The following is a 17,191-nucleotide window of genomic DNA, read 5'->3' as shown; positions in this document are numbered from 1 at the left end:
TGGCTTTGTACCCTGTTCTATCAACTTGTAAAATATCAAGCTTGTCCCTCATAAAGATCTCAAATGGCCTCATTGCTATTGATGATTGTTGAACGTTGTTGAACAAATGTTCCAATGATGGTCAGGCAAGGGATACGGATTCGGGTGCCAGCAATTTTGGAATTGAAACTTCCTGGCAGATTAAAACTGTGTGCCCGGCCAAGACTCAAACTCGGGACCTTTGCCTTTCGCGGGCAAGTGCTATACCATCTGAGCTACCGAAGCACGACTCACGCTCGGTCCTCACAGCTTCACTTCTACCAGTATCTCGTCTCCTACCTTCCCAACTTTACAGAAGCTCTCCTGCGAACCTTGCAGAACTAGCACTCCTGAAGCTGTGAGGACCGGGCATGAGTCGTGCTTCGGTAGCTCAGATGGTAGAGCACTTGCCCGCGAAAGGCAAAGGTCCCGAGTTCGAGTCTCGGTCGGGCACACAGTTTTAATCTGCCAGGAAGTTTCATATGAGCGCACACTCCGCTGCAGAGTGAAAATCTCATTCTGGAAACATCCCCCAGGCTGTGGCTAAGCCATGTCTCCGCAGTATCCTTTCTTTCAGGAGTGCTAGTTCTGCAAGGTTCGCAGGAGAGCTTCTGTAAAGTTTGGAAGGTAGGAGACGAGATACTGGTAGAAGTGAAGCTGTGAGGACCGGGCGTGAGTCATGCTTCGGTAGCTCAGATGGTAGAACACTTGCCTGCGAAAGGCAAAGGTCCCGAGTTCGAGTCTCGGTCGGGCACACAGTTTTAATCTGCCAGGAAGTTTCATATCAGCGCACACTCGGCTGCAGAGTGAAAATCTCATTCTGGAAATTTTGGAATTGACGAGACCATACGTATTTGTCACTTTATGCAAAGAAACTGTTTTATGTATAGTGTGGGGGTCACTAGGCTCCACACACGAGCTAAGAATTTTACTCATGCAGTAAGTTCCCACAGATAACGTATTGAAGAGGCTAATGCGAGGCTAGAATACACACAAAAAATGGAGGAATCGGCAGGGAATCAGGAGCACTCTATAGAGCTCTTCAGGGTAGCCGCAAAAACATTTCTCAATGTGATGAATACCATTATACTTAAAAAACCTCTTTGAGAGACACCGTTCGCCTGCTTAAAATGTTCAGAGAGTAAAGTCTTTACTCGGTCTCTAAAAAATCTTCCCAAAAAAATGACCATAGAACAAAGACTGGAAGGCATCCACAGAAATCACATTTGTGGAGATGAAGCAGCATGCTCTTCGTCCACATAGTGTTGTAGACTCACTCTAGATCAAAGAATGCATCCACAGGGCACAGCCATTGAATTGGCAGTTCCACCCGTCGGGTTATCAAGCTTACATTAACACCTTCTGAACTCATATTGGAAATGACTTAGTACTGACCAGGTTTCAACAAGCTACACCATGTGACAGATGGATAAGTATGTGCTGAGCAAGTGGATTAAGGACAGCTGTGGTTTACGAACGAAAGTCGAAAAATGCTGGGGAAGCAAAGCCTGTTGCACTCTCAGTTCAAAAGCACATAGAAATGATGACAGGCAAGATTTAGCAAAAATTCATCCATTTGTAAAAAGATAACTGTACAAAGCATATAACAACTACCACTGTCATACCTTAGCAAAAGATCACACCAAGAAACAGAGGAAATTCTAGTCCTTTGTAAAATCACTAAACTGGTCCAAGGCTTCTATCCAGTCACTCATTGACCAGCCTGGTGAGGCAGGAGAAGATAGCAAAAGGAAAGCCGAAGTTTTAAATTTCGCATTTAAGAAATCGTTCACACAGGAGAGTCAAACAAACATACCACCATTTGACCATCACACAGACTTTCATATGGAGGACATAGTAATAAGCATTTCTGGCATAGAGTAACAACAGAAATAATTGAAAGCTAGTTACTAGGTCCTATGGAATCCCAATTAAGTTTTCCAAAGAGTGCCCTATAGCATTAGCCTCTTACTTAGATCAGATCACATTTATCGTTAATCTCTCACACAGCACCAAGTCCCAAGTGACTGGAAAAAAATGCAAGTGATTCTTGGTGTAAGAAGATAAAAGAAGAGACCTGCAAAAGTACAGGCCAATATCCGTAACATTTGTTTGCTGCAGAATTCTTGAACATGTTCTCAGTTTGAGTAAAATATGTTTCCTTGAGACCGAAAAGCTTCCGTTCAAGAATCAGCACAGTTTTAAAAAGCACCTCACTTGTGAAACTTAGCTTGTCCTTTTCTCACATGATAGCCTGAAAACCATGGACAAAAGGCAACAGGCTGAGTCCATATTTCTAAAAAGCATTTGACATAGTGCACCACTACAGACTTTGAAAGTATGAGTATACGGAATAGGTTCCCAGATATCTGAGTGGCTCAACAACTTTTTATAACAGAACCCAGTGTGTTATCCTCAATTATGAGTGTTCAGCAGAGATGAGGGTATTTTCAGGAGAGAACCAGAGAAGTGTGATAGCACTGCTGTTTTTTTGTATATACATAAATGATCTGGCAGACAGGGTGAAGAGCAATCTGTGGCTGTTTGCTGATGATGCAGTGATATATGGAAATGTGTCATCCATTGAGTGACTGTAGGAGTATACAACATGACTTAGACAAAATTTCTAATTGGTATGACAAGTGGCAGCTAGCTCTAAATGCAGAAAAACTTAAGTTAATGCAGATGAGCAGGAAAAACAGTCCCATAATGTTTGAATACAGCATTAGCAGTGTGCAACTTGACACAGTCACGTCAATAAAATATCCAGGCGTAATGTCACAAAGTGATACGCAATGGAACAAGCATGTGAGAATTGTAGTACAGCTACAGGAGACCACATATAGGACACTAGTATGACCTATTCTTGAGTACCGCTCAAGTGTTTGGAATCTGCACCAGGTTGGATTAAAGAAAGACATTGAAGCAATTCAGACTTGGGCTGCCTGAGTTGATACCAGTAGGTTACTGAGCTTCTTTGGGAACAGCTTCTTTGGGAACACAAATGGAAATCCTTAGGAGGAAGATGACATTTTATTTGAGGAACACTATTGAGAAAATTTAATGAACTGGCACTTGAAGCTGGCTGCACAACGACTGTACATTTCATGTAAGGATACACGATGATAAGGTAAGAAAAATTAGGGTTTGTCTGGAGGCATATGGACAGTCATTTTTCCTTGCTCTATTTTCAAGTCAAACAGGAAAGAAAATTACTAGTACTGGTACAGGGCACCCTCTGATACGCACTGTACAGCAGCTTGAGGATTATGTATGTAACTGTACAAGGGTGATTCAAATGAAAACCTTGAAAATTCCATAAAATTGTGAAACGTTGTGTGATGGGAGTTGGTAGGTGGAAGCAGTTTTTCTTGAGGTTCAGAAAATGACCAACAGGTCACAGAGTGATGCTACAATACAGGAGAAGGCAGCAGCATCCACAACAAGATGGCCACCCTGCTGTCAACATGCACCGCGATTGTGACGTGTTTTTATGTGTAGTGAGTGTGTCAAATCAACGGAAATTCATCGCAGAATGATAGCGCAGTACAAGGATTAGTGTTTGTCACTGCAGCAAGTGTATGAGTGGTGTGGGACATTCAAAAGTGGTGTAACTTCCGTGCAACATGCCCCAAGACCAGGGCAGGCTCACCATGTAGTGACGGATGAGAACATTTAGTTAGTGGAGGAGCCCCCTAAAGGAGAACAGATACGTGACTTAGAATGGAACAGCCATAGGTTTGAAGATTAGAATTGGTTCAGCACAGAATATTGTTCACAACAAACTGCATGTCAATAAGGTGTCTGCAAGATGGGTGCCACGTCAGTTGACTGCCGAACTGAAAGACCATCGTGTCAATGGCTGAGAAGAACTTTTGCATCATTTCCAAGTCAAAAGTTATGCATTTCTAGGAAAAATTGTTACAGGCGGTGAGACCTGGTCCACTGTCAAGAACCAAAAACAAAAAGGTCAAGGAAAGAATGGCCCCACACCAAAAATTCTGCACTCAACCATCTGCTGGAAAAGTCACATTCATTCCCTTTCAGGATGCAAATGAAGTAATTTTGTGTGTTACACGAATAGGGGAGTGAGGATAACAAGTACGTCTCGTTCAGACATGCTAAAAAATCAATTTCACCCTGCAATCAGGAGTAAACGACAAGGATTTCTGACTTAAGGGGTATTGTCATAGTGGGACAACACCTGGGGCCCTATTCTGTATCGTTCATACCGATCGGTGTGGTAGGTTAGTCTCGGTAGTGGCGTCATTTTTGGTTCTTTATCGAAATATCCTATTCAGTAAGCTTCTGAAACTTGTTACCGAACGGTCCTCCCACCGATTTTACAACAATTGTACCAAGAGGTTTTGGATTTCGGTCTGGTCCTGTCGATCAGTGAGCTGTGGTTTATGTACACCTATACTTTGTTATTTTAAATATATTTAGCGGTTTTAGCTTTGGATTTAGTGATTGTGTTACTAAAGAATCACCAGTAGATGCATCCGGTTGGAAAGTGAGTTCATAATAGACTATTTTCCTTTGTTAGAAATGTGGTTAGGTTAGGTTGTTACTGTGAATGATTACATAAAAAAGAAAAGAAAAGAAAAAAGAAACATTTTTGGTTAATATTCTCTCAAAATGTGTGTTATTTTTATGCAAACAAGAGTTTAAAGATCATTAAATATCAAGACATCGGCTCTGCTTTCGTATATTACATGAGTATGAACTGACATTACTAGTGCCCTTGTGTACTTTTCCCCCAGAAATGGGTTAGTTAGTAATTATCGAAACGTGTTTACAACTTTCAAGTAACAATGAAAAGCAATTATGTGAAGCCTGATATTGGAAACCTTCTAAACTATCACGCATTTATGACTTACGTAGCACCGTTTGGCAACGAAGTCAGCCTACTTTCCTCTGCACAATCCTCTGCAATTGAGCACTGCATTCCTGTTGTTTGGCATGGCCAAGTTGTTAGCGTGCGGGAATGCGATACGGAAGGACATGGGTTCGTGCATGGTTGGATGCAAAAAAAATTTTTTTCCTCTACATGTATGCAGCACGTTCTGAGACATTGTTATTCGTTAAGCTAATATTTTTCTGAAATATTCGTTATTACTTACATGTAAGAGCACACTTCCTCAGTAATGGTTTCGTGATTTCTGTGTGTTTAAAATATGAAATATGAAATTGTTGGAGATGAAATTACTGTGAGTGAAACAACCGACAGTGACCTTTATATTTTTTTCTTGTCAGAAATAATTCACCATTTTTTCCAAATACGTAGCGATTTCTGAGTATGTGGTTAGACAGGAATCTAAGATCACAACTTAAATTACAGGGAATGTAACTAGCAGCAGTCATCTTCATAATCTTGCTTGTCACAATTATTTATCTGTGATCGAATCCTCAACCACACTAGACAGAGATGAAAGATCTCTGCCGTAATATTTTTAGACTGTAGCACCATATACGAAACATTTTCATTCATGAGATGCATGTTATAAACTTCAACGGACTGCAAGAGCTCTCAAAAATGCTTTTTTTTTCTTCTTTTTTTTCAGTTTTGTTTTTAAGACCCAAACCGTTGACGTATGATACAGGGAAGTGGGCTACTTAATCATTTGGATCTCTAGGAGCGAGTTATAACCACATTCTGTTTATCTTCTTATTCTTTGAAACTCTCAGAATCAATTTTTCGGGTGTTTTTATAGATGTATTAGTACAATGTAGTACTACACACTATTCCTAACTCATTTTCCGAAACGTAAAATCCAAAACACAATGTCAGTGTGACTGGGAATAAGATGACATAATGCGGCATTTATGACAATCTGCAGAATACAGTCAAATACGCTATCGTTATTATGCATGCATGGAACATGTAAAAATTTTTATGCATTTCAGCTGAGAATCATGGAAATTAATATACTGTGCCTGATACTTTTAAGGAGGAGGCAAGGGTGATTAAGGCGGGCACGTCAGCTCTATGGAATGTGGCGTCATGCCTTATGGCAACGTAAACGCAATTTTCGGTACTTGGAAGAATAGCACACCTGTGTCATCTACTAGCTGCTTTGTGTTCATGGCGCTGTGCGCGCTGCAGTGCGCATGTGTGGATCTGCGGCCGCTTGCTTTTGACTGGCTTGCGCGACACGAACCGACAACAGCGCTTCGGTTCTCTAGACCCAAACAGTATCACTACCGAAATGCATACTGAATAATGCAGGGACTCTAATTCGAGTACTAGACCATTCGGTGCTCTTCTGTACCGAAACGATCGGCACAACGGTGGAAAGATACAGAATAGGCACCCTGGTTATATACATATATAAGACAGTTGAGATTATTCAGGAAATTAAATCTGAGTGTCTGGTCCATCATTCTCAGTCACCAGATCTCACTCCTAGGGACTGGCATCTGTTTGGTACACTCAAAGAAACAATGGGAGGAAGGAATTTCAGAAGTGACAAAGAGGTGAAAACTGCAGTGCCCATCTGACTACATATGTGACCAAAAGAATTCTTTCATTGTGGCAACTACGCACTTCCGAAGTTGTGTAATATGTGCACTCTAGTCAGGGAGATTATGTCAAAAACTGATGTGTAAGTTTTTTTGTTTATTGTTACAATTAAAAGGATTACAGCACTTTTAAGGTTTCCATATGAATCATCCTCACAGATGACTATGCGTTCTTCCCTATGGAACTGAGACTAATGCTGTGGTAACTACCAATGGAAGTATAATCCTTTTCCTGTGCTGAAGCTGGATTAAAATAGTTGTTTCCAAGTAGTGGTAAATATTCCTATTAGCAAAATTTCAATAAAAAAGATGAAAGACAATTTCTTCTACAGCTGTTTTAATGTACAGGCAACACAAAATCCAACTCTCACAGGGAGAAGAGATAGTTATATATTTCTATGTTGGCTGAATGAAAATCACAATCATCCTTCTTCTGTGCTGCTCAGTTGTGATGGACAGCTGGATACTGGCTGTTGACAGCCATAATACACATGTATTGTCTGGGTAATGCTGTTATTAAAGAATGTCTCTGACATCATATGGCTGTTATCAGCTGTCCTGAATGCTGCCTGGAAATCCTCATAATAGCCACCCACACAACTTATGGATACACAGGTAAGAAAGATCAGAGTGTGACACAACAGTCAGCTTTCATTTGTGACAACAAAGATGATGGATATTTTGAGCTAGAATGTGGCATTATTAATTGTAAAGTAAATGAACAATGACAAACACAAAACCAGTATTTTATTTTTCAGCTCACTAAGTGCACCGAGAGAGAGTGCGAGGGGAGGGGAGGGGAGGGGAGGGGGGGGCTGATATGGAATATTGCACGTACCAGACGTAACTTCACAGCTGAAGTTAACAATATGATAAAATATCAACTTCAACCGTAACTTCATTCAAGAAAGCAATTTCAGAGAGCACATGTCTATACAGTTCACAGGCCTGCTTATAGAGGCAACCTGGGTCGGCCCCCTACTGCACTCTGATGGCCCACCGAAAAAATAGCATTATTTACGCAATCACAAATGAGTTCTCAGCCTATTCTTTACACTGTATTACTGTTGCCCAGTCAATGCATTCAGTGCTATGCACAAACTGTATCTTATGTGTTACTGTATTAAATACCATGTACCAAAAACTGTGCTTTTTCTTGCTGTAACACAATAACAACAAATATTTTCTTTTCATAACTTCAGTTACATAGATCATCTTAAGAATGTCATAAACAGTAAAAATCATCCGAGTCTTTCCTTCAAATAATTTCTGCTACATGGTCAGGATTGCCAAGATGACACAAAAAAATAGCTCCCGTAGCACTAGACCCATCTCGGAGGAGACAGGAAATGCAAATGTAAAGAAGACTAAGCCATTTAGAGTCTACTCTGGTGACATCTGAGAACAGAGGAGCAAGACAGTTTTCACCCATGGCTCTGATTAGTCTCTCATCCTGCAGCATGATTTGATTAGCGGACAGCTTTGCTGACAATGATTTGAACAGGTCGCATCAGTGGAAAGGAAAAAGCTAAAAAAGTTGGCCTCTTTGTAAAATTTAAATAATAAAATTTCTCACATTTGGGCCATATGATGTAAGGAGGCTTCCTTGTAAGTCTTCTTGAACAACATGAACACACAGTGTCCAACATCCTTACAGTGACCGAGTAATCACCAGGGTGGAACCATCTGGTTGCCAACAGAACAGAATTTTGAAACACAGCAGTTTGTTTTAACTGCACAGAGTAATGAAGCCTTGTAAGTAAATTTTATTTTGATTTCATTTAGCATTCCTGATTATGTCCTTTAATTAAGGTCATAATTATTTAATGGACCAAATAAACATCGTAAAATTGAAAAAAACGTTAATGAGTGGAAGGCATCTAATAAACTACTTGAGTAAGTTTTTCTGAGCATTAACCAGAATGACGTATGAAACTGAACAGATTTTAACAGTGAAAGTATAAAATGAGCCAAGTACAAAACATGACACTTCTCACTGCATTAATGTGTCTCATAAACAAATAATAATCCATTTAAAATAAACACATGCAGTGTGATTCCTTTGATCCAAATTTAAATGAAATGAAAACTGTGTGACACCTGCCCAACGTCAAGGGACACAAAAGTGAATCAATAATGTTATGAGTGTTACAGGTTTGTCTGTAATGGGCCTTTACCCTATTAAATTTATTGGAAAAAGAAATTTGATTAAATACTGGACAAAGATCTTTGACAGGGCACAAACAGGTGATATTACACTGTCATTCAATATTTTGTCAGAGTTTCAGAATGGCAGACCACAACTTGTTACCATGCTCTCCAGTTGTGTGTACTACAACCGCATTGTGTTTGCATTTGGAAGATGGGGTTGGGTTGGATTGTTTGGGGAAAGAGACTAAACTGCGAGGTCATCTGTCTCACTGGATTAGATAAGGACGGGGAAGGAAATCGGCCGTGCCCTTTCAAAGGGACCATCCCGGCATTTGCCTGGAGCGATTTAGGGAAATCACGGAAAACCTAAATCAGGATGGCTGGACGCGGGATTGAACCGTCGTCCTCCCGAATGCGAGTCCAGTGTGCTAACGCATTTGGAAGATGAGCAGAAAAAAAAAAAAAAAAAAAAAAAAAAAAAAGGAAAGGAAACATACATGGATGAAGCTTTGGATTTCACAGCAAGATAATTAAAACAAAATTTTTGTGGGAGCTAGAAATCAAGGACGTTAAGTCGTATGAAAATTATTTGCACATAAACAAGACTACATTTCAATAAGTGCTCAGGAAAGTGGCTCCTCATATTGCAGAGTAGAACCATTCACCTCAGAAATGCTGTATCTGCAGAAGAAAGACTTACCGTAACAGTAATATTTCTTGTAAAAGGAGAAAGCTACTCTAGTTTTCAATATAGCACTAATACCACAGTGCACACTGACGAAAGTAATACCAGAAATGTGTGAAGCTATTTAAGGAGGAATGTCTGAAGAAAAGTAACTGATTAGCACATACTGTAGCCGCTAAGAAATATTATTGTTTCTACAAAAGTTGTAGATTTTCTCCTTTACATCCTCAGGGTACATTGTGGCCATATTTCACAGCTAACGGCCTTCGTAATTTTTTTTACAGCTCTCACTTTTTTCTTATTTTATTTTTGTATTCAGGATGCCACAAGTTATACAGAGCTTCATCTGCCTCATACATCCGTCAGTGTCGTTGTCAATGCGAGACATCAAGTAAATTTCAAAGCCATGTTGATAAATATAACAAGTCAGACAGCTGCAGCATTGCTAGCATTCCAAGCAATTACATTTCTCCATGCAGTGAACAGAAGCCTAATAATTTCTTTGATCAAATTTAAGGCGAGGCACTAAACTTGTTAAAATAAATTGGAAAACAGGTGACATGTGACAAAAGTTCCCTAACACACTATGTCCAATATGTTGGACAAATCAACTTTGTCCAATAAATTTGATAGTGCATTATTGGCCTAAAGAACATGCCAGAGTAAGAGTGTTGTGTAATGAGTGTTCACCGTATGAGGTGGAGAGTGAGTAGAAGTTTATTTCTAACAAAATTCCTTATTAGGGATAAAACATGTCATATTACCTAATTACAATATCGTTTACATAGTATGTAGCAAATGAATACTGTGTGTTAAAATAATTTTTGGAATTATAAGAACGAACTAAAACCACATAAGTGCATGAGTTTCACAATAAGTCAATAATTATATTTGTGGTAATATTTTACATTTTATCACCTTACAGTTGCTAGAATCACTTTGGGGTAAAAAAAGACATCTCACATATAGTATGTTTTTCCAGAGCTGATACCATGTCAGGTTTAAGCAGCTCATTTAATCAGTTTTGCATATTAATAATTGACATTACTGCAGTTATTAAGTACCGTACTGACAATGTTTGATCTATAGCATCTTAACATGTTTATATTAGTTTGTGATACTAAGGCTTCTGTCTGTTATACCACCACCTTTCCCTAGCTGTATCTTATGTTGAACCCTCTTTGCTCTGTAGTGTCAATATACTATCTCTTTACATTCAGACAACGGGAACACGTGAATGTTTCTTAAATGTCAATCATATTGTATTTTTGTCATAAATGGCATTAAGCTTCTTTTTCAGTTCCAAATTTCATTACCTAACACTATTTGTAGTTAGGGCATTTTGTAATCTTTCAATCAAGAAACCGTCAACCACACCCGTATGATTACCCTAAATGTAATGTGGCAATACAATGACGTTAAAATCAGATTAGAGCAACTTCAGCTGCATTATTCAATTCCACTACAAGTAACAAGTCAACACCCATTTTCCAGTGGCACTGCCAAAAAATCATGTCATTCAACAAATACAAGTAGTTGCAGTAGCAAAACAGAGAGGAAACAATATTAAGCAATTACTTTTATACATGCTTTTCCTTTGTCATTGAAATTAATGTGTATGGACTTTTATGGTATTTTTAGTAAAAATGGTCACTTCAGCAAAATAAAATAAAAGCATATTTTAAAGAATCCATTTTCATACAAATCAACATAAGAGCATAACTTACCAAGAAGTGTCAGAAGTGCAGCATCTAACATGAAAGCATTGGCAAAGGCACTGTGTGGTCCTCCATGAGGCCATACAATTAATGGTATTTCTTTCTCCTTTGTGCTCTCTGGACCAAAATAAATAGCACAGTATGATTCTGCAAGATCCAATACAAAAATTATGTAATACAATAATTAACAGAAATGTATTTTCATGTATAGCTTCAAACTTCAAATTGGAAAATTTGCTTGCATAAAGATAACAATGAATATAAAGTAATGTCTAATTACAAATGAGGAAACGAAAGGGCTAAAGCAAAATTTAAATGGAAAAAAATTATATTACATGCTGCACAGGTTCTTGAATGTTAAAGAACCTGCCAGTTGTACGACATATGATGCAGCAAGGAAGGAGTTTGTCCTTAATTCAGAGTCCTCTTTCCTTGCAATGCTCTACTTTCTCCTGAGTGAAAAACACGCATTTTCCATGTTAAGTGACAGTATATTTACCCTTATCAATCCTTTCAATGGTTATGGTTTTATACACGCAAGTAGAAATTCCCTGCACTTTAGAAAACGAAACTCAGGGAAAAAATACACGTTTTGGAAATATCTTTGATGTGCAGCAACATGTACGTTGCGTATTTTCGTATTACGAAAGTATACATTGGAATTCCACCAAACACCACATGCTACTTTCCGAATCATTGAAATCGAGATTGTGATGCACGTTTGTAAGCCTGTCATAGCTCATGTCACGTGATCTCACCAGCTGATGGCAGTGGATATTCAGAGCATAGGACATGTGATGTAGTCAGCCAACAGCAACAACACTGTTACGTAGCACAAACACACAAACTGGGAAAGTTAATAGTTTAAATTAATATACATAGTGTTGTTACGAGAAACGCAAAGCTTTCACATATAAAACTGGTCTCTAAGGTTAATAAGCTGCAAGAGAAGCTAAGCTTTTGCATATAATGTTGATCTTTCTTCCGCGTGTTACACTTAAGATATGTCACACAAATGTGGCAGTAAAATTTTTAATACTGACATAAATGTCTGATCTTCAGGGTTCGAAATTCTTCTAAATGGCTCGTCATCAAAGAGTTGATTTTTAAATGCGAGTCAAACACTCTGTGATTTAATAAATTCACGGTACATTCTCGCACATAGTTCAACTTACGTAAAAGGATATTTATTTTGAAAGTAACGCTTTTCAAACCAGCATTCGCAATATTTTCCCGTGACCTGTTAGAAATAGGTTCGTTTCAGCAGTTGTCAGAGAGCGCAGATAACAGGCAACACTGCGCTTGCGCAGCTATCATGACGTAGGAAGCCCGTATGTACGTACGTGTAAAATAGTATGTCATAAAAGAAACAAGACATCAGAGGATACTCCAAGAGCATCGGAATTTCGTGAACCATACTAAAATGTGCACATTTAAAGTGCATACTTAAAGTGCACATTCATATGTTCAGATTCCCAATGAAGTAGACTTCGACCTGATATTAAGCTTTTCAGTGGGCTATTCGGGATGTAAATTTTCTTGGAGCACCAGTACTGTATTATGTTTGGTCTTTACTATGGCAAAATGCCATACGTGCTAGAAGATGAAAACATGCACCTGAACTGCAGTGAACAGTTGAAGCTAGCCAGTACTGTGGAATTAAACATTTCGTTTCAAATACATTGACTGCCTCTGGGGATAAAGTTTATGAAAGTCAAATCTCTTTAGCAAACAGCCAAAAATAACTTCATTGTTCCACAAGGCAATTAATGCTTGACTATCAGAAAAGTGGAAATAAAATAAAATCTGAAACTAATGACATATTTTAACCTTCCATAATTATGTGAATGCATTTTAATTCACTTGATAGCTCGCGGTCACAGATATCCATTTTGTTTTCATTTGACGTGAGAGCAAACGAGGGGGTAACAGCAAAATCACTAAATGTAAACACCGGTCACATGGAGACTAACTGCTATAACTCAGGCTGCTCTGCGCATCAGCCCCGGATCTACGATATTTGCGAACCAGGTCAATACTAAAAAAATTGAATTTTCAAAAATATGTTCATCTTGTAGCGCATATCCTTCTGGAAAGTCTGAAACATAAAACATGTATGTTCGAGGAAATGTAAGACATATTATTTGGTTTTAAGTATGCCAAAGTGCAGTGCCACGCCTTTTCATAAAGCATTCTTCTACCGCAAGTCACTGGAATTCGCTCTGTGGAATTGAAACATGTATATTTTGTAATGGACGCCATCAAATTACATTCAGGACAGTGGAAACTGATATGTCCTGTGGTGCCTCTCCTGCTCCCAGTCGGCCGGTTTGACATCCTGTCCCTCTTTTAAAAAAATCTCACAATTAATAGCGGATGGGATTATCTGTAATTGGGAGAACTCTTCAGAAAATTTGCACTCTTTATTGCCTATTAGCTAATAACTTGCTGTTTTGTGTGATATAAAATTAAATATAGGATACATAAAACCAATAAAGACAAGAGATAAGCAAGAAATAAACACATTTCTTCAACCCTTAGCTCCTAGCATTTTTTTCTCTCTAATCTTGCAACAGCTTTACATGGCGTGCTTTCCTTTCTGCAAAAGAACCTATTACCTCATCAAAGTTCGTCAAACGTTTTGCTATATGAAAAATCGAAATGTCGTTATCTAATACTGAAAAAGCTGTTAACACAAATAATACCCAAGAATGGTGTGGTTTCTCGATCTGATTACATCTATTTTGTCACTGACTGCTAGATAAAACAAAATAGGCCTTTCTAATATTGCAGCAATTTTGTAACACACACCAAATAAATGAGATTGTTTTGGTACCCGTGGCCATTTATATAACAAGACAATGTAATTCACAAAGTACCAATTTCAAATGCCTATTTGGCCTACTACAAGCAAAAAGCTTTATGTTAGGAAATAGTTTCACATTTCATTCATACGCACCAGTTTCTCAAGCATGGGATCGAAAAGTAGTATCACGAAATTTTTATATAAATTCGGAATCGTCTTATTCTTCCATAATTTGTGTGATATCCCTGTTTCTTCTCCTTCCTCGTTCTAACAAACAGTCTTGTCATCATCATTTCTGTAGCTATTTCTGCCATTGTCAAAATTTGTTCGCCGATTAACTTCACTAACCCTGCCAGAATCACAGTTTTAATTATCCCGCGATTATTTTCTGGTTAGGCGCTATTACATGTTCGTACAACACGTTTTCCGCGTTACTTCCAATACTGAATGTAAGCGGCTGCTAGCCAGGGACTGTACAACTGGTCCTTACTAATATAGCGAACTGGCCAAAAATTTTCTGTCAAACTTTCATTTTCTTGGATACACCGAGAAGATAATACGTAATCTTTCTCACCTGTTATTCCTGTCAGTCGTTTATTTCCATTCTGGTAATCTGAATCTATAGATTTCGCTAGTAATTATAACAATGCTGATTATTCGCAAACCCAATCAACCACATAATCAGACAGCGATTGTAATTCATCTGTTCAGCTTTACTCTGCTCAGCTCGTATAGCCCCATCCCCTTTTGTCTGCAGAAAGTTGATTTCTAGATGCAACGAGGATTCTCCTGACAGACATCACGCATTCAAAAATAAACTTATGATTGATACAGAAATCAACTTAAAATGTGTTCAAAAATGTTCAAAAACCAACAGGGAAGCGTTTCAAAATCATATGTATAATCATAGACAAACGTGCGCTGGATGCTAGGCATTTTGTGAAACAAGTTCTTTTCCTCAAGAATATGAATCTGGCGCCCCCTTTTGCCAGTATCATCTAACTGCTTGCATAGCCAACAGCCACATTCCAGCAGCAACTCAAACGTGACTCAACTGCGCATGCGCACGAGCCCGCTCGTAACTCTAAAACAAATCTAATGTAAACAATTGTGACTTCACGCTCATCGGAGGCAGTTTGTTGTTATGAAGCATTGCATAGTCTTCCTAAAGCCTCTGACATTCTGCTGTTGGCAGACGCTTGAATGAGCACTGTGTGTCGTTGTTGTATATGGCGCATTTCCTTTATTTTCGTTTTCTTCTCTCATTTATGTTATATTGCTGAAATATTATTCTGCAGCAGTGGGATACAGTAATATCCTTTGTTAAGAGTATCGGTTCTTACCAGTCAAAATTACAAAAATTTAACTGAAAACTAAAAACAATGAAAAATTCTCGGAATTCTAAAAAAAATCCCGGGGTTTTCCCAGTTTTCTCCCGGATGAAAAAATTCCCGGGTTTTTCCCGGATCTCCCGGTTGTTATACACCGTGGATGAGCATGCGGATGTAAAATTTCTGCTGTTATAGAGGGATTTACTTTGAGTAACTCTGTAGTGATGTTGTCCAGGTCAGAACTGTTCCGTTTTCTTATTTGTTGGGCTGCTTTAGCGATTTCTTCCTATGGCAGTTCTACGTTAATTGACATATCTTGTGGGAGTCCTTTTCCATACACATTCAGCTGAGTTAATAATAATAATAATTCAGCTGAGAAGAAGAAGAAGAAGAAGAAGAAGAAGATGATGATGATGATGAGGAGGAGGAGGAGGAGGAGGATAATTTATTATTATTATTGTGTGTGGCTCAATGGCCATGAGCTGGTCTTCTAATTGGACACCACTTCAGCGAATTGAGTGCCCAAAACCCATCCCAGTTACCCAACTAGGGAGACGGGAATTACAATTTAAAGTGGAATCCAAACCTCTCACATTGTTGAAAGGTGGAGATTAGATTAAAAGCAGACTGAAAATTTCTGTGGTTCAATTGGGATTTAATTCTGCGACCTCTCGGTTTAAAGGAACACATTTTACCACTCAACCACCACGCCCAAGGTAAGTAGATATTATGTGCAAGTGCCGTCAGACACGTCACACTGTAGCCTTCAACTACACCTTTCAATTCACCTCAGCATACTCACTGATATGTGGGAAGGAACTCTATTGCCATCCAGTACAATGGTCTCACAAGACATACTTGAAAATTACAATGATGAAGTTGGCCAATAGTGAAGTATAAAAAGTTTTGTTCAGTAAAATAGAGTATTGAAGAATAAAATACTTCAATTAATGGTATGCTTTAAAGTATTCAGCAAAGCTGCTGATTCCATTTTTCTTCTCAATATATTGCTGGCCAACCCAGTCTACTAATCCACATGCTGTGAGCTTTGTCTTCTTGCATACTCATGGCCTGAAATCTAATTAGACTGAAGTACTACTGGTGATGGGCCACTACCCACAGACAAGTTTGCTGTTTTGTGCCCCATATATCCTTTGATGTTCATTTGCTTTTGGTAGCCTATACTGACATTCCACGAAACACACATTCTCTCAGCACTTTCCAGCTCTGATGGATGAGACGGCCAGAGGGATCTTAAGAAACTGAGTGCTGAATCCCAAGTCTTGCTCAATTTTAAATACTCATACTGGTTTAATAGCTCTTTTTTGGCAACTTATTTTGATAGATCCTTATTTACAGTGACCCAGAAACTTCATATTTCCACCACTATCCTGGTCTCATTGCATTTCATTTTATAGTTATACTAATGGCAGTGCACATCAACAGCTGACTTGCCTCCTTGTTTCAGTCAGGTGTGTGTCTAACGTTCCTCACACTTTGCCTCAACTATTCTAATAGTCTGCCTCACGCACGACATGTCACGTTTGTGTGTAATGTAGTGCACACTCAATTCAATCATCTTGCCATTACAAATGAAACTTTTTATCTCCGTTCAAAATTGGAAAATATATTGGGTGCCATGTTTCCATAGAAGTCTATCAATCTTTCCAGAGATTAAAGCAGCATTCAACAGGTAGTGATTCTTGACTTTTCCTTTTCTTTCTCAGTCTCAACCTCCACCATTGTTGATTTTGAAGCAACACCAACCCAATTTGTAGATCTGAGTACCCATTCCATCGTACCATTGTTTGTAGATGTTTTTATTCTTCGGTGAGGCTCTCATTGTCTGAAAAGGTTTGAGCTTTGTCGATGAGAGTCTTTACCAAAGAATTTCTGTGTGATAGGTGGTGTTGGCCCAATGCTTGGAGATAGAGGTCAATGTGAGCGAGCTTTTTGTATA

The 17,191-nt window shown here is 38.7% G+C and overlaps 1 protein-coding gene across 2 annotated transcripts in view; it reads right to left on the bottom strand.

The window, feature by feature from the left end:
• The window catches only part of LOC126256707 (acylamino-acid-releasing enzyme-like), a 129,378-nt gene that overhangs the window by 21,686 nt on the left and 90,501 nt on the right, over positions 1–17,191 (bottom strand). For both annotated transcript variants that reach the window (XM_049955503.1, XM_049955504.1), the window contains exon 9: positions 11,104–11,241. In XM_049955503.1, the coding sequence (XP_049811460.1) occupies positions 11,104–11,241 (138 nt within the window). The remainder of the gene's footprint in view (positions 1–11,103; positions 11,242–17,191) is intronic.

Source organism: Schistocerca nitens, chromosome 1 (assembly GCF_023898315.1).
Source record: "Schistocerca nitens isolate TAMUIC-IGC-003100 chromosome 1, iqSchNite1.1, whole genome shotgun sequence".
Classification (NCBI taxonomy): domain Eukaryota; kingdom Metazoa; phylum Arthropoda; class Insecta; order Orthoptera; family Acrididae; genus Schistocerca; species Schistocerca nitens.
The sequence above is the reverse complement of the archived record's forward strand: the minus strand, read 5'-3'. Positions and strand labels throughout refer to the sequence as shown.